This window comes from Anopheles ziemanni, chromosome 2 (genome assembly GCF_943734765.1).
Source record: "Anopheles ziemanni chromosome 2, idAnoZiCoDA_A2_x.2, whole genome shotgun sequence".
NCBI lineage: Eukaryota > Metazoa > Arthropoda > Insecta > Diptera > Culicidae > Anopheles > Anopheles ziemanni.
This window is the reverse complement of record NC_080705.1, coordinates 5155939-5182233: the sequence shown is the minus strand read 5'-3', so window position 1 is coordinate 5182233 and position 26295 is coordinate 5155939. Positions and strand designations below refer to the sequence as shown.

At 45.5% G+C, this 26295-nt stretch overlaps 1 protein-coding gene across 2 annotated transcripts in view; it reads right to left on the bottom strand.

Moving 5' to 3' along the window:
- LOC131282596 (cytohesin-1) overlaps nt 1-26295 on the bottom strand; it is a 43611-nt gene that overhangs the window by 6724 nt on the left and 10592 nt on the right. For both annotated transcript variants that reach the window (XM_058312101.1, XM_058312102.1), the window contains one exon: nt 114-246. In XM_058312101.1, coding sequence (XP_058168084.1) covers nt 114-246 — 133 coding nt within the window. The remainder of the gene's footprint in view (nt 1-113; nt 247-26295) is intronic.

Below are 26295 nucleotides of genomic sequence, written 5' to 3'. Positions count from 1 at the left end.
AGAGAGGTACACTAGCTTTTCTAAGCATACTTCGATTCCCGCAAAGCTTTCCACCAAACTTCACTTCGAACTTTCCTGCTTCCCGAACATCCGAGGAAAGTTTTCCCGCGTACCTTTCTTTGGATCCATGTTGAACTTTTTCCGCCCGAGCGCCATCTGTTTGTCTTTGTTGGAATGTTTGTTCTCCTCCTTGCTTTCGTGTGCTTTCATCTCCGACTCGACCTCGTTCAGCTCATCGTTGATTTGCTGTTTGTGTGGTGAAAAAAGAACCTCATTAGAAACGTTATTGGATGTGGTTGTTTTTTTTTTTGTTATAAAAAAAAGATGTTTGGTCTGGTTTGTTTTTTTCATTGGCGTCATTGTTGATTAGCTGATCGAAACGACTTGCGATTTCAATTACCTTCCGTCCGGGCTGGGAGAAGCTACGCTTGTAGACTAGATTACTCTTGTTCTTACAGTTATTACACATCTTCAGCACTTTGGTAACGGGTGATGTGGCTGCTGCCGCCCCCGAAGATGGCCCCGTCATCGCCGCCGCCCCCATTGCTAGCCCCTTTGGTCGCTCACCACCTCCCGAAGGTTGGTGGGGATAGTTCCGATTGAACAGGTCGGCACTGTCGTCGATGTAGTCGAAGTTGCTGTCGTCCAGTATGCTGAACTGGTGTGTCAACTTCCGACCGTCGACGGGGGGTGCGGCTCCTCGCGAGGCATTGTTGTTCAGCTCCGGGTAGACGTCGGGTTTCCCGCTGTCGGAGGGCGGTAGTAACCGTGGCGGTGGCGGGATGGTCGGATCGGTGTGCGACTGCTGCCCGAGGGCGTTGAGGAAGTTCTTCTTGCTCTCCTCGACCAGCTGCCGAAGGTCGAGGTTGCTGTTCAGCAGCTCCCCGTTGTCGCTGAAGATCAACCCCACCCGGTACGTCCTCTGCCGGTTCATGACGGTCGTCTTCGTGACCGTGGTGACGGTTTTAGCGCCGTACACGTGCTCCTTCCGCCGACGCAAGCTACTCGTGTCGTACACCGCCACCGGCGCGCCACCACCTTCCGTCGCCGCGTCACCCTCCTCGACGATCGGAGACTTGGGGGCGCTCAAGGCAAGATTGCTGTCGGACGAAGCGGATCCCAGCGTGTCGTTCAGGCGGCGGGAAACGGTCGTCGTGATGGTGGCCGTCGTCGAGATGCTACCGCTCGTTTCCGTCGGTTGCACGAGCTGCGGCTCGAACAGCTGCACGTACTCGCAGCTGCATGCGGCCTGTGGAGAGCGCCGCTCGATCGAGGAACTGCTGACGGACACCTCGTCCAGCCCGTACAGGGTCTGGCCGGTACCATCGGTGGACGACAGATCGACACAGCTCTTCTGCAGCGGTTTGTCCGGCTCGAGGATTGCTTTCTTTGGCTTGGGCTGCCGCCGGAGTGACCAGAACCAGTTGCCCTTTTTGGCGGCTTCCGGTCCGCTACCGACGCCCCCGTTCGGTGGCATCGAGGAAAACATTTTGGGAGGCCACTTTTAGTCACTTGAGGCACTTGTTGTTCGCTGTTCAATTGTTCAAAGTTGTGAAGACTTTTGTAAGAAAAACACACGCCTTATTGGTTTACTAAATGCATGAAACCTCGAACCGATCGCTTTGTCCTTCCTTTGGTCGAGCTTTTCATTTGAGGTAGGTTTATAGTTGGCGATTTTAATTTTGTATATTTGTTGTCACTTCACTTTTCTGTTAAATTACATTCCCATAAACACTTTACTATGAAAGAGTAACATTTTAAAATCATTATTACAACGATTGAAATATCTAACAACAACACTATAAATGTATAACTAAAAGCCAACAGCAGCAACTTAATCTCCTACATCAGCAATAATGATAGACACATTGACCAGAGAATATAAATTAGCCGCACCACAAATCTGGCAAGGATTCTTGATTGACACAAACGAACGGATCTGTCAGAACCAACAACATCTGTCTGTAAAGAGTAGCAAGGAGATAGATTTGGAACCTAATAATCCATTCCCTGTTTTCGACTTTGAAGATGTATTATTACGATAATAAAACCCGCAAACTTGTACCCATTAACTTCGGATCTCCGAAACAACTATTTCAAATTAGCATGCAAAACAAACCCATTATGGGCGTTGTTGACCCGCATTTCGTTCCGGACATACGCCCATCCAGTAGAGGATTGAACACTTCATTGAAACGTGGAATAAAAACAACCACCCACCCGTCCACGAACCCGGCCCCCTGGTTCCGTCGTGTTATGATGGAAATGGAAATTTGTTCGATCGAATTAAATTGGCTGATTTCCGTCGGCGTTCGCATCGTCGTTCCGAAAACGGCGACCCTACACATTCCCAAATGGGCACCCAGCAGCAGATGCCGGCGTAAACGTTTTCCATTTTCACTGCTGGCACCGTGCCAGTGCGCTGTGGAGGAAAGAAAATCGAGAGTCGGACTATTTCCACCCAGAGGCCGTGCGCTCGCGGGAGAGAAACACGCACACGTCCCACAGTGCATTACCGGCTTTGTTGTTTGATAGACAGCAATTATTTTCCACCAACGAGGACGATGATATCCGGGCAGAAGCATCGAAGTAGCACCATTACGTCAAGTGGGGGAAATATGTTGAAGTGGAGGATTTGTTTCACCAATGTTTGCCCCATTTAACTCGAGTTCGAACCATTCGAGGGCCATGTTTTTCGATTCCACGATGGCCACCATTCGAAAACTCGTCGAAAAACACTCGAACGAACAAATTTACAGATCGATTTTATCAAACCCCAAACCAAATGCCCTTTTAATGATGTTTTATCAAATCCACAACAAAGACACAATGTGATAGTTTCTTTTATCCCATTTGTCACATCAACCATTGTGTTCGCTCTCGTAACCTTCGTTTGTCAAGGATAACACGTGCGTTACTCATGCCTCACTAAACGAACTAATCAGGCCACCACTTTGTCGATAATTCAATGCTACTTAACGCCACTCAGCTCGCAAAGACCATGTCCGTCTTTCCCAGTCCGTGTCCTTTGTGTCCGAAGGCGTTCCGAGGAGACGGTTGCGAACACACAAGAAGCAAATCTGCTTGCAAGCAAATCGAATAAACTGTTTAAAGTGCGGCTCGTTCTTTGCTCTCGTTTGTCGCCACAAAGCGAGGGAGGTTTGGATGTTTAAAGGCGAGATGGCGAGAAAGTAGTGATTGACATTGCCGGTTTGTGGTATGTGTAGACGACGACGGTGATGATGATTGCACAAACGATGTGTCATAAATTTGTCGATTCCCGACCGCCTGTCGACGGAACATGACGTCTTGATCCTACTCCACGGGAAAAGGACACTGGGCAGCTGCTTCGTTCGAAAGTGAAGCAGTTCGAAGCACTCACACACTTCACACTTCGAGAGGGGTTTGGATTAACTTTAACGACCTTAAACTCCACACGTCTCGGTGAATAATGCGCGAGCGAACGATCGTTTCCTCCTCCTTTTTGGCGAGTCTCGCCACCGGGAATATCTTCATCCAGGCATTCACCCGACCGTATCATGTCACACCAGCCGGGAGCGAAAGAAAGCGACAGATTTAATTCAATTTATTCCAATTATCGCCTGGACGAACGAGTTCCTTCTCGGGTGACGCCGTCTGATGGATTATAAGCGACCAGGTCGAACAGACGAGGGGCAGAGAGGCGGAGGAGGGTGTGCTAAATTGTCCAAGCGAAGTAGTTATAAATTTCGCTTAAGCGTACACACGCGCCAAAATCGTAAACGGAACACATGGCTTGTGGCGGTCAATTTGTTTAAAAAGGCTTGTTATGTATGAACAGTCACGTGTTGAGAGTGTCGTACAATTATCTGTTACGTCAAGACTTTTAAAAAAGAATTGCTTATTTGTCCGTCAACTATACACACCACACGATGAAACAATATTTAAAACAAAGTCTCTTAAACATCCATTCTGGAAAGGTGATTAAAATTAAACAAGCATATTATCAATTTCTATCCACGCAGCAAATAATAAGAGCGGTACAAGCGCATCACTTTTATTTTCACCGACACTACCTCCTCCCTCGGGGTATGACCGTTAATTGAATAAATTATGTGCAGTAAAAATTAATTTTACGAATTATGAATTATTAATCGGATAAATATCGCGCGCTGGAAATGGCGCGAGCTACTGGAGGACGACGCTCCGAGGCATTATGTTTCCACCAACCGAGCATAATGAGCGCCACACATCGCTGCTGTTCAATAAATTTACCGATGCCACACTTTGTCCTTGCTGTGTGTATGTGTGTGGTAGATACATACATTAACAAATTGTTCAATGGAGCAGGGTTGATGATAGGGTGTTTCAATTTCTTCGTGAAGCGCATAAAAAGATGCACCGAGAATTATATTATGGGCAACAAGTATGGAATAAATTCGAAACGATACTTTATAGAACAGCATGGATTTTATATTTTCCATAGCGAAACTCAAGTTAAGAATGTTTAATTAAGGGTGCGAATAAAAATTTAAAAATAACCAGGCGCCTCCATTTCGCGATGGCATTTCAGTTCAAACAACACCTCTCGAAATCGATCAAATAGCGAAGCGGTGCAGAAATAATTCGTCCGAAATTACTAGTATCATAAATAAGTCATAATTACGAGGGAAATTGTAATGAAAAATGCGTTTTTGTAAAGGAATTTTATTCCACCCTCCGTCAGCGTGGGATTTCGACAAGATCGTGTGAACCGAAATCGAACGCTCCCACCCAATCCCTCCTCAACCCACCACCCACCATTGCGCCATAATTAATCAATTTATCAATACAACTGCCGACGGGTGGGAAGGGGAGGAATTCTCAACAGGGCAATTATTTGCTGTAAAATTAATGCTACTTGTCATGACCTCCCTTCACCGCCGGTTTCCCTCCTTTCTTCTTCAATTTCTTCCCGGGGTCAGCGGTGTAAAGGGGCTGGAAAAACATGATGCACCGGAGGGCAGTAAAAATTTATGATATGAGATCAGCACCGAAGGAAAAATATATTAATTTTTTATTTTATCCTGACATTCGATTTCGTTGATGGGTGGCCCACGACTTTTCCGAGTTATTTTCCCCCCGTCAATGGTGGCAAAATTACAGAAAACCAACGAGACACGGGAAAATAGAAAGAGAGAATGGAGAGTGAATTATCGGGATTATTACGGCATATTCCCACACAAATTGGCCTCTGCTGGGGAAACACATGCGACATGCTTCAACACAATCGATTTTAGTTGGAATAAAAATTTCATTTCATTTCGATTCGTATTGAAAATAACTTTCACATTTTAATGCATGTAATTGACCCATGCGTCGGTAAAATATCGATAGTTTCGGTTATGGAATGCATGCACCAATTTTTGGTTTCATCAAGGGATTTTCCTTAAAAATGCGCCCAGTGTTTTCCAACAGAACCTTTTTTCTCATAAAAGTCCATCAAATTTCCGAAAGTATTTCGTTAAATCAGTTTAAAACCATCCGTGGGATCCAATTTTCCAACCTCAATAAAATCGTGTTGGGCCACCGAAAGAAAACCTGTCAGTCACAGATGAAAGTGTTTGTCCTCCCCACGGTTTTTCGATATTTTTTCCAACCCTAGGAACTTATAATACAAACTCAATTTTTTCCACTTCCACAGTTTTTACCAACGAAGGATAAAAGCTTTCCTCGTACCCCGAATAAGTAAACCCAATCGAAGGATATTCACCAGCCTAGAAGCTAATCAATTCAATTCTAAATCCCTCAATTTCCACATTTCTTGGCAAACGGGAAACTAGAATGAAGAAACCTTTTCTCGGGATTCTCTATCTCTATGACACAGAGATGCCCCAAATCCTCCTGCTATCGATTTCCGTTCACTATCGACAGTTTTCGTATCTGGTCCCCGGGATATACCCGATTTATTTCCGTTTTCAAGACTTTTACCCAGAAAATAGTCCCCTTTTGGAAGCTCTTTAAGAGAAACGTTCTCTCGTGACACACGTCCCAGTACGGGGAAGCTTATGTTTTCCCGCCAGCGTTTACCACCCCACTGGGAATACGATTCACGGGGGAAAGCAAAAGCGCGAAAACGGAACCGAACATTAGGGCTTTAATTTATTGCCAAAGCATTTCCCGCGGTGCGTATTATTACACGCATTTTTTTTTCCTCGAATGCGGGAGAGCTCTGGAAGCTTTTTGGCGCCAAACAGATGTGAAGAAAAACGAAACGTAAAGTAAGTCGTTTTCCGTGTTGCCACGAAAAGCCCTTGGACTGGGTTCCTAGAATGTATGGTAAATAAAGGCAATATCGCCGTTCTTTCCTTTACCATAACGGAATACTGGTTGTTAGTAAATGTGTTTACTTTTTAATCAAATTTCGGGCGATAATCGCGAACAGACCAACGGCTAAAAAGAGGACAAAGAACAAGATACAGACCTCGCAAAACAAGGAGGAAACCAATTCTTCAAACGAATTATGTTTAATTAAATCAACTTTTGGCAACAAAACCCCACACTCTTGCCATAAGGGAAAAGATGAATAGCGGAAAAGTTAATTAACTTCGAAAGAATTACGAAACATACTACGCCCAACTCCGGACTTTCATCAAGAGCATCAACGACTGGTGAACCATTTGAAAATCATTTTCTCGAAACGTTATTGCAAACGGTGTTTGGAAGGAGAAAACGACCAAACTGGTGTAACAAAGTGATCAAACTGTAGCACGTTCCGATCGGAAATCCCTGAAAACGTTCGAGCCAGCCAAAGGGACCTCCTCCTGGTGAGGTAAACGAAACGGAAACGTGCCATTTGAAAATAAAAAAGTAACGTCGTCGGAAAAACTCCAAAACCAATCACCACCTACTCTCCTGGCCTGGCTGGCCAGGAAGTTTAGGCCAAACGATGGCGGCACGCGAGATGACTTTTCACTTCTGTATTTTCGAGTTTTCCGAGCACGGAAAAACAATGGTCATAAATTTCCACCACCCCGAGTCCCCCTCCCCGGTTGATCCCGGAAACAGTCGAACCGCAATCGACCATAAATACAGAAACGACAATCATCCATCGATGAAACTTTTCTCCTTCACAGCCTATGAAAAACAAAAAGCGAGACATCTGGTGAAAACGATAACACGAACAGAAAAAAATCAACAGCGTGGGGTGGTGGGTGGTGCAAGTCATGATATGCTTTTGTTTTATAATGTGTCAGCCTTTTGATCACCTTGATCAAAAAGGACAAATATTAAGAGATAAAAAACGGATGTCATTTTATAACCGAAAGCAAACTGTTCATTTTGTTCCTTTGAAAACTTTTCCTTGGAAAAACCCAAACACGTGGTAACCACAAAATCCTTCCTCTAGTTCAATGTCACACGAGGTTCAAGGGGAATAAATCGTATGTGGCGAAAATTCTGACACATGATGTCATGGTGAAATCTGAAATGCTTGCTTGTTTTATAGTCGTACGCGCAGATGGATTTCCTCCCAAACCGAGCGTCGGAGGAAAAATCGATGCGACAAAATATGACAACATAAACGGCTGGTGGCGGCATTATGTGCCGCTTCGAAACATTAGTGTCTGCGATAGAGTTTTCCCCGCGCCACAATTTCCTTTCCTTTTTTCGTTTCACCCGCACCCGGGGTATTCGAGGGTGGTAAGATTCTATTTTCGATAGGCATAACTTCTTCATGCACCTTTCGGTTTGTTTAGTACGCGCGCGGTTGTCTTTTGCCCTCGCCCCACTCCTCGGGCTTTCCCGTACGGCAGGTGCCCTCGGGGAACGATTTATTTCTAGAAGCCAAACGAAAGAAAAAAATCAATATAGTTTAACGTTCAACTAGAGCCATAAATTTTACCCTCGCGCCAACACGAAACGAAACGCTGACTGATAGTGATGAGATTCTATCCGATTCTGTGACTTTCGTTTCTCCATTCCCGTAGGTCACAAAACGCTCCAAGTAGCGCTTGGTTTAAAATCCCTTATATTTGAATAAAATCAAAGGCAATATACTAAACCTAGTTATTAGATTGAACTGATAAAGCTTCATATGGGAATCGCAAGAAAATGTAGCACGAACTCTACTGAAGCATTGTATTTGTATACTTTGTAAAAATAAATATTCAAACTTAACCTAATCGACCTTCAATGGAATGAGATTTTCATGTTTCAACCTCGTTTGATGATTGCTAAGCTGAGCTAGACGTGCTTCAAAGACTAAGTGCAATTGTGTTGATCCATAAATCGTCTAGAACGGATCGATCGAAAGAATGGGAATGTTGTTTCGATTATGTTGGAAAAATGGTGTTGTTTCGATTATGTTGTTCGAACAATGAACCTGGTTTCGTAGAAAGGGAGATCCAATGGTAATTTATTGCACGCTATATTCCTCCAATTCTTTCACATGATTTGGCACTTACTTGACGTAATGTTTCTTTAACAATATTCGTAGATGGTAAAAATAATTTTCGTTTTCCAACTAATGACTACCATAAATTACTGCAGGAATCATTTCAATCGTTGTACCTGTTATTAAAGGCTACCTCCTGTACGATGATCCTACAAACAGTTCAAGTTCATCGTCTAGCAGGATGGTTCGTTTCTTTCAACCCAAGTCAAGTCGTCGTGCGTGACGACCTCAAATGTTGAACCGCAAACTGAACTGGAGCCGAGCACCGATATATCTCATAAAACCCTCGTGTGCACACGCAAGAAATCAATCAGCCATGCAAATCGTCCTCGATAAAGAATTTTGTTTTACGACCGGTTTATATTTTCATACCTCTCGCTTCACGCCCGATGGGGGAGAAACCCTTTTTGACCTTTCAAGACGGCCAGTGGGCTGGAAAGGAAGAGGAAAGAAACCCGATCCCCGAAGTGGCGGGGACACAAATCAAGACGGAGGAAACATGAAATACGGGCAATTAAAACAATTTGTTCGTGCCACACCACCACGAAGGAGGAGGGGGTGGTGGTGCTCTGATTGAGCGACACACGAAAGGTTCGGGTGAAAATTGCAATCACGCACTCTGTTTGGCGTTCGAATGAAGGCCTGACTTCATGCCAGTGTAAACCGGGTCTCCCCTAGGTTCCTCGGGAAAAAACGGAAACACGTGCTTATCGAAGTTTGAGTGCACGGGGAAATTCCTACCAAACACGCAAATGCAACGATCTAAATTAAACTGAGGGGTCTCCGAAGATCACCTTTCGTTCCCGTCCAAACACGAACACGTACGCTTTCCAGAGCGAAATGGGAGCAAAAGTGTCAAGGAGTAAACTAGTTCCGTCAAGGCATGGACGCCTTTTGGATAGACCATGGCCTCCCCCCTCCGGTGCGTATCAATTGAGCGCAAGGTCAAACGCGTGCGCAATTTATTGCCAGCAGAAGAACGCGACATAAATTGTCCACCACTTTGAGTGCCGTCCGAACGTCCCGAAGAACAGCATTGAGTTATGAGTGGAGTTTTGAAACGCCGACTTTTGCTTTTGCCTTCCGAAAATGACACATTTATTTTCAAAAACGGCGCAACACCCTCAAGCGATGATTCAAAACACGCTCGTTTTCTTGACGCACTCAAGAAAACTCTTCCTTCTTCTGAGACTTTTTCCACCAACCCAGCCGGTCTCTAGTGGCGTGGAAAGCATTGAACTCACAAATGAAGGAAATGACCTCCGTCGCAATGGCATCATAAATTAGCGGTAGCATTTTTGTCCGCGCTTCCAACCCCAAGCTCCAGACGAACGTTTCCCCTCCCCGTCTAGAAATCCGCGAGTTCCACATAATGGGCCATCCTGTGCGCGGAAGACGTTGACGTTGGCATTACAGAATGCATCACGTATGTCGTCTGGTGCAGCATATACGAGACCCTCGCCGTTACGCTTCTGATTACCTTACGCCATCGGGCTATACGTGTTGTGTGTGCGCACGATGGGGACACAACATGGCGAGGTTTTTCTCCTTTCGCTTCTCGTGCTTGAGCGTGGTGTGAATGGGCAATCGAACGAACGCACGTACATACGACGACGACGCCCGCTAATAAATGACGATCGATGCATATTTGCATACGTCCTGCAACATTAACACCACGTCGTCGGCTTCAGGAGTGAGCGAAATAGAGAGAGTTCGACCAGTTCGACCGTCCGAGAGGGAGTTCATCAAACCAGGGAGTGTGTCTGGTGGCGCAACACTCAAGATCAGGGATTTTTGCCGGGGGCCAGATGACCACTGGTTCGCTAAAAGTAAGTAAGAAGTAACCCTCCCCCGTTGGGTAATGTGTAGCTCGGGTCGTTGTCGCCCGCAAACCGAACCGGACTTACACGATAATCGACATTGGCGCAGACTGAGGCGTTGCTATGTACACTAGAATATTTGGTGAGGAAAGCGAGCGCGGAGAGGCGCCAGTAGGGAAGCAAGTCAGAAGAGAAGATTCATGATCACCGGGTGCTCGGGTACTACGTCAAGAATAAATATATAATAAACATACCGATCGAAGCGCGCGGTTGACCCTCGCGCGCGATTATATTCGCAACGAAGAAGGTGACACTTTGGGGCATCGAAGAAACGGCGGATTTGTTCTTGAGAGATAAATGGCATATTTTCATTCCACTACCCTTTCTTAAATTGTCTGCAATTATTCTTTAAAAGTCATGGGGAGGAATTGTATCAATAAATCTACCTTCCTGCTTTTTTAACGTCACTTGTTCAACTTTTTATTATGACGCAAACAAATAGAACTACCATACGTGAAGGTCATCCATCGATTAACACTTCCGGGCGGTGTCTTAAGCGTCATAAAATCAATTAGCGCCACTCGGAAAGTCGTCTTCCAAAAAAGTTCTTAACACCCCATTCAGAACCCAGCTGTCAGTGCGGTCTAATTGAGTGACATGTTAAATGTCGCTTATTAAAAACTGATCCAAAATAACGAAATACGACCTCCTCCTATCCAAAACTCATCGGATCATCGAAAACTAACCGCGAAACCAGATATGCATGAGAAAGTTTTCTAGCACGACTGGGTTGATCATTCTTGCAACACGATCATCAACAAACTAACCTTGTCCCATAAACGTGTTGGATGATGTGTGTCTCTCTCTCTCTGTGGTTTTGACGCGTTCGCGAGACGGTGTGTGTTGGGGTGTAAATTAAGGCTTTAGCGTGATCTTTCGGGCCGATTCGGGAGCTCTGCCATGGAGGCAGAGATATCAAGCAGACCGTGAATGTTGCAACGTGGTGTGAATAGTGACACGGTCGAAGCGCGTCACCAGACGTTAATAATATGTTTGTTGATAAAGCTGGTATCTTTTTTCACATGTACACGCCCCTCGTCAACTCCCGAACGTCGGGTTTAATAATCGTCATCGGCTTAAATTCACGATGGATGAGTCACCTTTTATTGCTGGAGAAAAGATATGAAGGCCTACCATAATGGTACTTGGAATGTGGAGGTTTTACTTCGTCACTCTTGATCATCCGATAAGTACCAGGCGACGTAAACAGTTAGTCAGCGAAAAGTCAAAATAAGCGCTATACTTTACGGCCAGCCATGACTTGAGATCAGGACCAATCGAATTAGTATCTACAAATGTCAAAATCTAGAGCAAGCTTTTCGGATGCTTCTTGCTAATCCCCAAAAATCCGACCAGCGTAAAAAGATCTCTACTCCGTCCTAAAAAAAAATCGATCCTTGAGCCACAGCCTGACTGACAGAGCAAGTCACATTTTTAACGCGTGTGTGTATGTGTCGTTTCTGAAAGATTAAAAATAGGATCACGAAAATACATCCGTCAATCGGTCGCGGTACGCGATGTCATTAAAGTTTTTTTTGTCTCTCATTCCTTCCCTTCACAGTCGCGAGTTTTTGGTTTGTTGATGCAGCCCCGTGTGTTCCGTTGTTTTCCACCGACAAGGCGCCAACAAGCATGATAGACAGCCCACGTCCTGCAAGAGGTTTGTTTTTCGAAACGGCTTCTCTCGTTTTCGGCCTCCCCCTCGGGCCAATTATTATTTTTCGCGCATTTTCCCGAGAAACTCGTAGAAGGTGGATGCGTCATGGTGCTTCTCGTTTATGCGAAAAGATCAACCGAGAGAAGGTATATTTGTGCGACCGGCGACATACAATACGACCAATATAATGGGACAATTTAAGACCGGTGCTATTTCCGATGGGTTCTGCCATTCTTCAGAGACATTGGGGGGGCATGAACATTGGGATGGTCAAAGAATAATTGTCTTTTTCCTACTCAACTCAGCTGCCCGACCCGACTCACAACAAGTTCGGACGATCGGCGGCGCCTCATTTCATATGTCTTGGCCTGCGAATTTTCTCAAGACACTAAATGACGCTCCCCTCGAGAGGCACGGATCACGATTTTTCCCGGTCTCGCTTAAGGGCGAACCGTGTTCCCGCTCACGATCAGTTTTTCGCACCAAATGGTGACAATTTAAATAAAGAAAAAAAAAAACGGTGGCACACACTGTTGCCAAGCGGAACAAATCTTTTATCGGGTTGCGAGCTCGGGAAAAGTATCACCTCGGAATGCCACGCATGAGGGCGCATGGCAAAGAAAGGAAAGAGGGAAAAAAACGATCGCTAATTACAGCGGAGCGCGGAAAATTGAAAAGGTAGACAAAGGACCATTAGAGAAGAATATATTGCGCTCATGAGCAATGTTGTTTTTTTTGTGGAAAAAAAATGAGAAGCGAAGATTCCCCAAATCGGAGTATTGCGGACTTTGCCTCAACCGTAAACAGACTACTAATAAAATGTTCGGACGTCTTAATTCGGCTCTGAAGATCATCGAGGCAATTCGAGTTTCCTAATCATCTTTTGTTTGACCTTGTCTAGCGTGGGAAGCTGGACGAACGAAACGGTTCGCAACAAAAAATGGCAAACTAGTCAAAACATTAAAGACGAGTAAATAAATAAATTAGGTGATGAACTGAACCCCCTTCGTTTGGGAAATGAAACGTATGGTAGTCATTTGCATAACTCTCGACGTCTGAGGCTGATGTCATAACTTTTATTAAGGCAAGAATATATATGGCAATGTGTACCATCAATTTAGTGACTGCGTTGAATTGACTGCCACAAAACGATTATAAATGGCCAGCCGCCTGTCATCGGCCGGAGGAAGTACATCTTCTAGCAATTTCAATAAATAGTTCAAGATAATGTTACCGAACAAGGAAGGGGAAGGAAGGTGGGTAGACACATCTGATGCAATCGCGTAACATCGCGTTCTAATGTTTGTGCATTCTGAAAGGAAAATTCACAAGGTTGCAACACCCCGATCCCCGCCAAGGTTTGTTTATCGTTTCCGGTTGCTTCCAACGTCACGCCCAGAAGAACTAGAACCTCCGAAATGAATCTCCCGCAATAAACAAAAACGCAGGCACCAGAACTCCCGAACATCCACAGAGCACACACATGTTTCGTTCATTCCCAAGGCCTAGCAATTTGGATAACGTGCGAACGTTAAGCAAACGTGGCAAACGTGGTCTCTTCTCCCTCGCCCTCGATTGCAGTTCGCGCGTGTTTACTTTAAACCCAAGCCAACGAATGCCTCCTCTACAACGTCTTCCAAACTATCTCCGGAAGAAAAAGTCTACTTTTTCGATGGACTGTTGACGATGTGAGAGAATGCCTTCAGTTGGCGCAAGTCAGAAAAGGAAAATTGCTCCACCGAGACGCACAGGAGTTGTGTTGTTGCCCCCAAAACAATCACCATTGAAGAAGCGTATGTTTGAAGAAGTCATACGACAGGATACGGTATCAAATGCTACCAAAGACCAAATGGCGATGGTGATGCATCAAAATGGATTATGTTTGATCATCGCCGGAAGTCCCCGACCCGATGGGATGGTGGCACAATGTGAAGTAATAACGCAATAAATGTGTTCATATTCACGTTCAATAAACGAACGCAGCTTGAGCAGCAGGAGAGGAGCCGTGGTGAAAGTCGAAGGCATTAGCGCGTCACACGTTCGAATTGCCGATGCGGGATGCCTGTGTGTTTGTATTTCGTATGACGTTGATAAGGCATCAGCTTGTCGGCGGCTTTTGTAACGAAAAGAAAGGACGTTCCTGTCCATCCTGTCAATCAATTTTGATGAGCGATCGTTATGGAAGAAACAGGAGCTACAATAAATACAACAATGCTCCATATTACCGGAGTGTCTCTCCAGGCATTTAGACCATGCTGGTTGACAACCTTTTTAATCAGAATATATCTTTGAGAGTAGAATCATTTATGGTACATACTTTTTTGAAAAGAAGCGACTTAAATTGTTATGTCTCCAACAACCTTTCCATGGAAATGTACTGGAATTCCAACTTCACTAGACTAGACATCCACTTCAGTTGCTTTCTTTATGTCTAGGAATGTTTGCTAAAGATAGGAAGCGGTCGTAAGCTACGGTCTCCACCATTTCCAACAGCTGAAGCAATAACTCGAACTGTAATTCAACCCAACTGCAGAAAAGAAGGGGGACACAGACCATGAGATACCATTTTCGTCGGAGACGCGAATCTGAACAGCATCGGAAACAATCGTTGTCTTTCTCATCCAATCGGTTGCGAATGTTCTGAAGATCATTTGTCGCATGTGGAAACCCTCTTAGACACTTTGGACACCTTTAGCTTGCAAGAGCGACTTTTGAGGCGCAATAGAGCAACATCGAAGGAGCATGTCTTTGTCCGAAAGGCAAATACCTGCCCCCTTGTGTTCAGTCGAGTGTAAGAAATGGGAATTCATATTTCCTTCCCACGTATCGAATGTCGACGGCGTTAGACTCTCCGCGTAACACGATCGTATGTCATAAATCATGTTACCCCTGGATCGAGCGATCGGTGTGGTACAAAACAACACCCAGATGGTGATTTTTTCCTTTTTGCACAACGGAAACACATCACGCACAGGGTTGTTAACCAAGCCGTGGCGCTTCAATGGACACCTCCTCCTCTCGGAAGGTCCTCGAAGGCCGGTAGTATTACCGTAATCATCCTCCGTGGCGCGCTCGATCGAGCATACTGATAGGTATAATTTTCCATTTGTTTCGCTCCCTCGCAATGTGCGTGTGTGTGTGTGTGTGTGTTTGCCATTTCGCGCAATATGCCATTCACCACACGGACGGACGGGTTGTTCTATTCTTAGTCGCCATTTGGTCGTTGGTCAGCCACTAAAGATCCTAAATGGTACGACGCTTCATCATAATGCGCACATCATCTCGAGCGCGCTCGCTTGGACTAAACGCCACTCGAAGGAGGAGGAGGTGGACGCCTACAACGCCAGCAAACAACACTCGCTGTGACGTCAGCTGACGCCTCGAGTAGACACTCTCCACAACCGGAAGAACCACAGAGACGAAGGAAATTATAATAAACAACACGCTGGCACCAAACGAAAACCATCACACACACACACACGGCTGCTGATTATCTCATAATTTCCTCCGAAATTCCCGCCAACACGTTATGAAGATATTCGTCAGAGCAGAACTTTGGAGCAGATGATATCATCGTTCTTACGAGCGGTTCGAAGAGAAGGGGATGCATGTCAGAACAAGACGAAAATAAAAAATATACACCCAAGGCGAAAGCGCCATCAACCGCAACCACTTTGGCGATGCTTGTTCCAGAAGACACATCAGGTCAGTTAAGTGGAACGGACCGATTGAAAGTAATGCGCTGCCACCAGAAACAGAAACGCGCCAGAAGGACGAGGCCAAGGCTGTCCGGTTCGACCGGTGAGTGTGGGATGGGTCCGGGTGTATGGCTGATGATGATGATGACGATGCAGATGGTGTCACTCAATAACGTCCACACTCACACGCCCCGGGTTTGGTAATTGAGCGATATGTTCCTCGTGGTCCGCAAAATGGGGAATTTACTCAATTTGCAGAACCCCCAAAATGGGGCTGGCACGAGATGTGAAAAGTTGACGGAACTAAACGATCCAATATCTTTTTTCTACATCCTTTTACTTTTTTATCCGTTCGACAATGTAATCTCCCATTTTGGAGGCGAAAATAATGGGATTTATTTTTGTTGTTTCCAGCCCAAACTGGAGGAACTTTCGGGACAGGGATAATCGGGTTTTATTATGGAAGGGAACCTACTTTCGCCCCCCCGGCGGGGGAATATGTTTATGTCACACGAACTTTTGTGGAAGCTTCTGACGAAATGCGTCCCCTGGAAAGTACCAGAAGGCGCCCGGGGCTTTGCAGCAGTTAACTGGTTATAGGCAGCGACGCGTTATATCTCGACACGTGTCGAAGTCATAAAAGCTGATGGCGAACTGCGGGTTGTGGTTTTGGTGGAACGCACATCGAATGATTCTCCAAAACAAGGAAAAAACAAAGGACAAAGCTATGCTTCGGGTTTCTGCTTTTCCCGCCGATAACATCCGATCTAACGGAACAAAACAGGAAAAGGATCAGTGATAGATTGGGCAACACAATCCGCAGTTTGTACCGGAAAGCCTCAAGCAAAGATTTAGGAAAGCCGATACCGATAAAGATCCAGGATCCAGGAGTGGGTTCCTGGTACCGGATCCAACAAATTCAAGAGTAGGCTCTTTTCCACAACAAAACCGATAAAAATGTCCCACAAAAGGATCAAAACTTTGGGTTTCCTCCCACTGGAGGTGGGAGCCACTTCCAGAAACTCGTCTTCAATGTGCCCGAAGTTAAACTGGGTCAAACACGTAAAGACTGTCTCCTCCCGGGAGGACCTCCGATGGTAGTAGAGGAAGTCATTTGTAAGCGAATAAACCATTTTCTGCACCTTCAGCAGTCCGTTCCGCCATCCAATCCTGTGGGACTGTGTGGGTGGCAAGACACAAGGAAAAAAAAAGATGGCCGTAGGGTGTTTCGGGGAACAACTGATACCCAAATACCGGAACCAGAAAAAAGGGTTGCCATACCTCCGAACTCGCCCGCGCAATGATACGAAGCAGAGAGAGATCAGGAAGTAAACATTTATTTATGATGCGGTTGCTTGGGAGGAGTGCAATTGAAACGTTGTAACATAAATAACATTGTTTACCCTAACGAAGCATAACTCTTGGAAGGCGCGGTTTGTGAGGAACCCTTTGAAATTTGTTTATCGGGGATTGTTAATCGAAGAGCTTAAGGGGCTAGACAAAGACATTTTTGGGACCGATCTTTGAGAGGTTTCAAAGAGCAAAACACTTGCTTTGAATAAATCATTTGATGCTGAAGAAAGGATTCAAGTTATCGATTCCTTTTTCTTAAAATCTTACGAGAAATAAATAAATAAATAAATTACACAAATCAACAACCTTTTTCCTCCATCTACAACATTATTTAGCGCTTGTTGACATCGTCATAATCTACACTAAAAAAAATGTTCTACCACGAATTCTTCAACACCCAACCGCGGATCGATTTGTCAAAAGAAAAACATAAACGCCTCGCCCACAAAAACTTTTCTCCCCGAACCGTTTTTCCCCGCGGGCAACTAATTAACCTCAATACAGCGACACCTCTCTATCAATCGACATTATCATGTGCCTGTTTTATTTCCCCGGAAATCGGCTAATCTCAGATTCGAATGGAAGCCTGCCAGGCTTTCCATTCCCTTTTTCCTTACCCCAGGTTCACGTTTAGGACAGAAGTCGGCAACCTTTCGACCCGGTTTCAGCAGCCTTTCTTTCTTTTTCCACCCATTCCAGTGAGGGTGGGAGAGGTGGGAATGTTTTATCACATTTTCCCCGTGTGATTAATTAGCACCCAAGGGGAAGGAGAAACGTGCCAATGGGTTGGAGGAACCGGCATACGCGACATCACGCGACAGGATCGGAAGATATGAAGAAAAATGCGACCAAACAACGCCAGTGTGCTGCCGGTTTCACCTAAGCAAGCCCTAGGAAAAGCCACAAGAAGAATACAAAATGAGCTGGGAATCGATTTTCCTTCGATAGGCAAACCGAACGCAAGAACGTTGGAAACATTCCAAAGCAACCATCCCCAAGGAGAACGATACGTTGTGTTGTGGCTGGGGGGGTTTTATTGCTGAATAAACTGCTGCTTATGGTTTGGTTCGGGTTTCTTCTTCTGCTTACATGGCACAGAAATGCCTTCGAAATCAATCTCCGAACAAACGTGACACCAATCACCGAAGCTGGTCGATCGAAAACGGCATGAATCGTTGATGCATTTGTCAAATAGTTTACTTACAACCAAATGCCTTCGCTTTTATTCAACGACCTTATGATTTGACAATTTACCCGCAGCTAAAAAAAATGAGTCATAAACCTTTCCACTTCAGTAAAACGTGACACAGGTTTTCTCAACACACAGAAGATGCAGCTCGCAAGACGAAAAGCAAACAAACCCAAGCAAACCTCGGCAATAAAAAGAAAGTAGTGTCACATTCCTTTTATTGGCACAAGCAATTGACAGACAGCAAGCATCGCGTGGAATCCATCAATTATTGCCCGTTTTGCGTCATCACGTTGTCGTCGTTGTTTGTTTGAAACTCACTCACTTCACGATGCAGAAATTTACAAAAACACACACACCTCGACCCGGGGTTCGACAAACAAACGCGAACGGTTACGAAAGGTTGTTTGGAACTGGACCTTCTGGCATCCAGATGTTGTAGCAAAAATAACGGCCACAGAAGTTCGAGCGAGCCTTCAGAGAACATAAGGACCAAACGTTCCTCTACAGATGTTGAAAAGGACATCCCATTGGCATCGATTTCCCTTTTTCGTTCCTCGCTACGGACTTACGAAAATCGATGAGCACACACTTTATTGGCTTCCACCAAGCTTGGTTATCTTTGGGCCAAAAGCAAAAGAAGGAAGAAGGAAGAAACAGCTTGTGAGCGCCGCCGAAACACCGAAAACCATGGGAAGAAAAGGATCAACCAAGAATGGAACGCCGCAAAAACCTCGTCCAGCTCGAGGAGGCTTCTTGTATGGTAATTTATGCAAGAACAGCAACGCACAAATCGAATCAGTTGGTAAATAAAGCCGAGAAGTAGGAGGTGGGTTCTGCTCTTCAGCGCGCGGTAGTATGCAGCGCACGATCGGTGGCAAAGACTCATGGAAAGTCGCCAACACCGAAACGACCGCGAACGACGACCGCGTGTTGTCCGCTTCTTGCGAGCGAAGTAATTTTCGGTGTCGGTTGTTAAAGTGCTTTCCGCTGCACTTCTTCGTTGGTTCAACGAACCGTTGTAAACCGTCTCCCGTGCCTATTTATTTCGATGGCTGATTGAGATCTACTTTAAGCCGGAACCCAGAAGTCAAGGTGTCACCATGTTGGGTGTGGTTGTATTGCCGACCTCCCTGCCCCGGAGTGTCGAACTTCAATTGGTTACGCGATCTTGAAGACGCGATGGCCCTACCGTGACAAACGTTTACAGAACCGGCCGTCACTCACATCAATATTCATCGAAAACAATGAGCTCTTGCTCTACCCTTGACACCTCGGAGAGAAAAAGGGCGTGCAAATGAAGAGATTCTTTCCGGGGCAAACCTCGTCGTCGTCGTCGTCGTTTCGGTTGGAGGTTGGTCTTTTCGTCTTCCAAACATCTTGTTAAAATAACACCGAAGAGTGGGGATTACTTCGACGAAATCCACCGATGGAAATACGGCGTGCCGCTCTATATCTCTCGGGAGGAAAAAGGCAACCGAACCGACTTAACATTCCACTTTAAGTCCTGCAGTTCCTGCTCCCTTTTCCGTTGAGGTACTGCTATAAACCAGAGTTATATCCAACAACCCCGTAAGACCATGCCCTGTCCTGTGTAATGGAGGAAAATTCTGTTGGATTTTCCCACTGCACTACAAATAACCCCGAACTAAGCACTCGCCAATGCGGAGAGCTTGGTTGCTTGCGTGCCGAAGGTTCGAGTGTGCCATTAAAATGAATTCCTCATCCTCCTTCGGATAGTCCTCCTCAGATATAGGTGGCCCTAGAGTGACAGTACGCGATCCGTGCGAAGGCGGACTCGACGACCCGGGGATGCGTTCTGTAGCGAAACCTCGTATGTTCCTGCTCACATGAGGCGATTTATGCATCGGCCGTGACACGCCATCAGGCTCCGGCGTTCTGGCGTGTTTTTCTGCATGAAACACTAAACGTAACAAAATACACATACTCGCGTTTGTATGCTACGCACATTTTCCTTCCCCGCTCTCCCAATCCATCCCGTTTTGGGACATTTTTTCCTGCACGTTCCTTCCTTTTTTATGTGCGTTCGGTGAAGAGGATCATCCCATTGATATGCCGGTCGACGGAAAGCCAATGGTGGAGAAATGCACGGAGAACCAGTTTCTTTTTGTCTCCGTCTCCTTCAGGAACATTTCTGAGAACAAAAGAAACGCGCGGAGGCGAAGGACCCGTTGGGAAGAAATGACCTTCCTGGAACGCCGAAAAACACCGCACCGAACCATACCGAGCGTTCCCCTCTAGGAACCCCGAGGCTTTTACGGGTTGTTTCGTTCTTGGTGTAACTTTTTGAACTACTTAGCATAATTTTTGAAGCCCGCCAGGGGCGGGGAGGAAAATGAGAAGTTACGCGATACGCTGGCTCCGTTCTTGGAGGAGGTTTTGGGTGGGTGCAGAAAGCTAGTTAGCATAAGCCATTAAAATGTTAAGTATTCCTTGCACACGCACGCCGCGTCACGTGGTGGAAGTTGGAGCCATAACGGAACGGGTTGGGTTGGATAAAATCTGTGAGAAAAGGAGTAAATCTATTTACGGCGGAACCACGCTCCTGTCTCCTGCTGGTACAACATCCGGTACAGGACTAATATTTAAATTTCCAAGAATATTAACAGCAAACACTTGTTCTTACTTCCGCGCGTTCCAGCGTGAACCGTGGAGAGAAAGTTAAATGAAGCTATCAACTACAATTATTGATGGGTTCATTATCATGTTACTGACGCAGAATATTTTTCATTTTGAGTTCGAAAAGAGAAACCAAATGTTTGAATTCGAACACTTCTTTCCTCCACCAAAGTAACAGATCAACTTTGTTGCAATCGAAGAAAGAAGCACGAGGAAACAGCAAAATGAGCAACAGGTTTACTTCTTATCAATTAAATTAAATAATTGGCATATTGATACGTCTCACGATTCAGAAGAAGGTTATATGCTGCCCTTTTTGCGGGGTAGGAGGCAAAGTTCAATGAACCGAGAAAGAAACGGTAGCCGCGGCGAAAAGAAAAAAGCGGACGACGGAATGGAAAACCAACACCTGATAGCCTCTTCCCTTCCCCGCTCGGGGCGAGGGTTCGTTATCTGACCCATCGCTCACCGGAGTGTACCCCGCGCACCTGCTTCTCTCGTTCCCTGCCCGGCAAAGGTCCGAAAAAGAGGGTTTCGTCTTCAACGGTGTTGTTGCTAAGAAAGCGGTAGCCAATCGTTGATGAAGGTAACTTTTCCCTCAAAGTGCATCCGTATGCAGGTCGGGTAAGTGATATCCATCCGTCTCCTGCACCACCACCACCACCACCAACCGGCCCTGGTTGCTTCCAACGCCGCGATTAACACCGAAGTAAATTTAATTCATCACGCCAAGCCGAGTTCCGCTATTTTCTTCCGCCGTTAGCGTTAGCATTCGGGAGCATTGGTTTCGTCGTTTGGCTTCGGTCGTCGGTCAGCTGCAGCGGCGATATGCGGAATATTAATTCGCACACGGTGTGTGCCATTTCGATGGCGTTTCAGATCCACAAACCCCTCTAGAGGGTCGGCTTCAAATGTCTTTGGAGCAAAAGGGCTTCGGATGGAACTGATGACAACATCACTTTCACCAGCTCCTTTGTCCCGATGGCTTCAACACGAGAAATCCGACATGACAATCCGGGGAAACATGCTTATGCATGCAATGACATACAGTATGAAGCATTATCAAAACTTGTCAATCGTGTACTCCCTTCGTTCGCTACTGTGTGGTCGTATCAGAAAATCTCTCTCCGAAGGCCATTCCACCCCAACTGAAGCAAAAAAGCAAAAAAGAAAGAAAGAATGTCCAATGTAAGCCAGACTGTTTGTGAAAAAGTTATCTTATCTAACCGTTGGCCACTATCACCAACTGACCACGAGGCGTTCGACTTCTGCAAACACACTCTGATAAAGGAATGGAAATGTGGTCGATAAGCAAACGGAAAGGAGCAAACCCATTTGTCCAAGCAAAGAAAGGGTGTTTTGAAGTTTCAATCTTTTTCATTATGATTATGAGATGACGAGTCATGGCGATGCATATGAAACTCTCCAGAATGATCCTTAAAAGCTGCAAGGAAAAAGCATGAGTTGATCATTAAAATGGTGTGCTTTTCTGTGCCGCAGCTTGCAATTATGATAATGAACACCTCTCATGAACATTGCTTTCGGGCGACACATTGGATGGTTTGTGCAGTGTGTTTTTAATTTAAAAACATATCGTACACCCTGTTTCCATATCTTTACCAAAGAAGGTGAGCGACATATGTTTTCGTGGCGTGAGAAAACACAAACCACCAGTCTAGACTCGTGTTTTCTCCCTGTCGAGCGTCATAAGCCGCTTGGCAAACAGTTTGCAAGAACACGACGTAAAGGCTTCTTCGTCGAAACGGGGGCACAAAGGGGGGCATGAGAACGGAAGCGTGGAGCATACATGATGTTTTATGGCCCGCGAAAGGGCGTGGGATGAACAACCCGGAAAAAAAATTGTACCACGAGCCAGAGATAAGATGGTCGGAAGCGGCTGTCCGGCTCGAGAGCCTCCGCCTTCGGACCGGAAGTCGGCTGGTAAGTTTTGCTAACAACACCGCTTTCTTATCAACCGAACCGGGTAAGGAAATACCAATCTTCCCAGCTCTCCGCTTCTCGGAGCCATAAGGCTCGAGACTCGGGACGACTTCATCGTCACTTACGATGAGCTAGATTTTGCGTATTTTTTTCCCCCATCAGCAATTCATTCCAAGATTGCTCACTGCCGATCTGCTGATGCATGTGCGACTTGCCGAGGGTCTTGGAAAGAGGCGAGAAGGAAGTGTGAAGAATTGTGATGCAAATAATCATCGCAGCAAAGACAAAAAAGAGGGTCAACATTTTTTTCGGATGCATGAAAATACCCCCCTTTTTACTTGTTTACTGTTGGTTACTGGGTGGGTTATTTTTAACAACCGAGGGTAAAGTGGATAGTATTATCAAGAGTTTGTTTGATAAGATAAAAAAATTAAACATTTAAATTTAAAATAGAAACAAAGAAGTTTTTAATTCAGTTATCGTCGGTCGCCTGAATCGAGCATAACATGAGACAAAAAATCAAAATGTTCCAATCTATTCTGGTACCAGCTGTTCAAACAGATGCTTCATGAAAAAGCAATGATAAGCAGGTAATAAAAACTAGGAAGAAACTATCCACTTTACTTGCGAAGGCATAAAATATAAGCTGGAAAAACCTCGCCCAAATCTTGTTTCGCTGCAACGAATGCAAGAAGCGCAAAGAGGTAAGTTAATTTAGTGTGCTCATGAATTTCTCAGCCCGGTCGAACGGAACCAGGAACGAAAGGAAAACCACCAGAGATACATCACCAATCTAGGGACACAAATTTGCATCTGACGTACGATGGAAACCTCCCTCCGATGGATGAAAGGACCACGACCGAAGGGTCCGTAATTGAAAATCGTTATACCAAGAGTCCTCGAGGCCATATGGAGAAGGACGTTACGCTTTCAGTGCAACATTCTAAGCAGTCACATCGGTCGGGAAGCGTTTCAAGAGGCTTGAAAGGCGTGTGGTTGACAGTCAAGAGGCTCTCAAAAAGGGGCTTCAAAGCTGACCGGCAGGGTCGACAAATTTGTCATTGAAAGATATGAAACTGGGCCGATGGCACGTTGTGTAAATCGATCGTTTACTTTTTTCGATACAATGTGAAGATGTTTCCCTTAGCGTGAACCATATTTTCTTCTGCCTCTAAGAAATAGTTGAAGCTGTGAAAATAAAAGGCACATTAGTTTGTTTTGAAAATGTTGTGAAATCTATCCACAATCCCCAGATACTTTGTATATCTGGCCGTCGAATATCTGTGTTCCACCTGAGCAAACAAAAGGCTCCCGGAGCTCGAAACAGAAACCCCGACAGACGGAACCTGTCGGCGGAACAGGTTTAATTCGGCCCCAACAACAGCAACAACATTGTTTCAGCTCCAGCAGACACTGGCAACAACATCGATTCTAACACACCACCACCACCGTTTCGTCTCGACACGCGCGCGAACCTTTTTTCCGCGATCTGCATTTGCGCATTTCGTGCGCAACGCCGCCATGAGTCATGCATTTGGCGTGGCGTTAACGGTTCCCAATTCAAGGGTCCCTGCTCCTCTCCGGTGCCACGATTCTGCCCTCCATTCGAGCCCTGCCACAAACCGTCGTGCCGGTGACGATTTCGATCGAGAAAGGCACCCTTTCGGTTGCGTTTGTTTATTGCAAAATAACGACGACCCCACTTCCGAAGTCGCGCGAACGTTTAAGGGACGGTTTCGCGGGGCTGGGGGGAGAGCAAAGAAAAGTGGCAACGAAGGAAAAATGTGCACTCGCCACCATCGCCAGTTGTTGGGCATATTAAAGTTCAATTAGATGCGACTGTGTTGGCAGTAAGGCGTCGACAAACGGAAATTCATTCCACCAAAAAACGCACATGTTGGCTTACATTGAACGGTGGAAGAAAGCGTGGTCAATTGGAAGGGACAGGAAACCCAGACGGAGACGGAGAATTTATCTCAAAACTAGCTGCAACTTTTACTGCACGTTTTAGATAGTTTTAAAATTACCCAAAAATAACTTTAAACAACACACTCACATTGACTACTGGGGTTTTCTAGTTGCGTAAATGTAAATTTCAAAAATGTTTCTTTAAAGTGATAACAAATTCACATGAAAAAGGCAGCTGATAAAATTACATTTAAAACCCCAAGACCACCGAAACGGCACAAACCTTCTTATCTGCAGCGCAAAAGGCAAACACAGGCTGCACTTGATTAAAACAAGCATTGAATTAACTTTTCGCAATCCATAATTGCATTGCGAATGCAAACGGATGGTCAGCATTCTTTTAAGAATGTAGGAGGAAAAAAGAAGTAAACGGCATTAGAGCGAACAAACAACACCGTGCTGGGGGGCTGATTATCATTATCGTTTGCGCAAAATGAACGTTGCGTGTTTGGTACGCGCAACCCCGAACCATGTGACTCATCTACATCAGTGTTATGTAGCGGAAAGAAAAAAAAAACACACGCAAAGAATAAAGAACACAAAAACACAGTTGACCCCGCAAAACCTTGAGGTTCGCTGAGAATAAAGAGAAACGCAAGATTGCGCCTTCGAGATAGGTGGAAGAATTTTTCGACGCGATCGTTTTAGCGAAGCTAATCTCGTGGGAGGAAGAATTCGGTGAACCGGGGCTGACGATGACCAGCAATATTAATTGTCTCTTACATACCGAAACACCCCACCTCGGACAGCAGCTTCCCACGAGCAGCGAGCTGAAGAAGCGGAAGTTTAATTCAATTTCTTCGTTGATTAATCTATAGAGAACCGAATCGAACCGACTTGCTGAAGAACTGGGTGGCACACATTTCAACGAAGGCGAAAGTAAAACTGATCATCTGAGACATCATGTTCGCAGACAGCGCAAGCAATAATTGTCCCCAAGCTGACCGGAAAAATGTGGTGGGATGCATGTGGTAGCGCTTATGCAGCTTCCTTCCGTTTGTTCCGTGCGGGTGGTCATCTGACCAACATCAACCCCCACACCACACCCCCACGATGGGGGGAAGTTACTGATGCTGCTAACATGCTATTTCGCCTCCTCCGGCCACTCATTATATTCCTTCTCTTTCCTTTTTCTTAGTTGCTGCTATTGGCGTTTCAAGATGATTTGTGTTTTTGTTTTGTTTCTTTATCTCGCACGATTCGACGGATGTGATCATCCCTCCCCGTGTCATTTGTGTGGCTGCTGCGCAACAAAAAAATATTCTGTCATTTTATTTTATTTTGCTCGTGACGAATGCTTCAGCTTGCAAAGCGCAAAAGGAAAAAAAATGCAACAAACTATAAAACTACACACGACTTATGGAAAAAAACACACTCATCCGGCTGCACCCTTATCGGCGATTCGAAAAAAATACCACACTCACACACTCGATCTGGGCAATTTAACACTTGACACAATCCCCCCCGAAACAACACCCGCCTGAAAGCTGACAAAACGGCAGCCACTTTGCCAATCCGCGCACAAGTCGGTTGGATTACGGTGTCTGCCTTCTGCT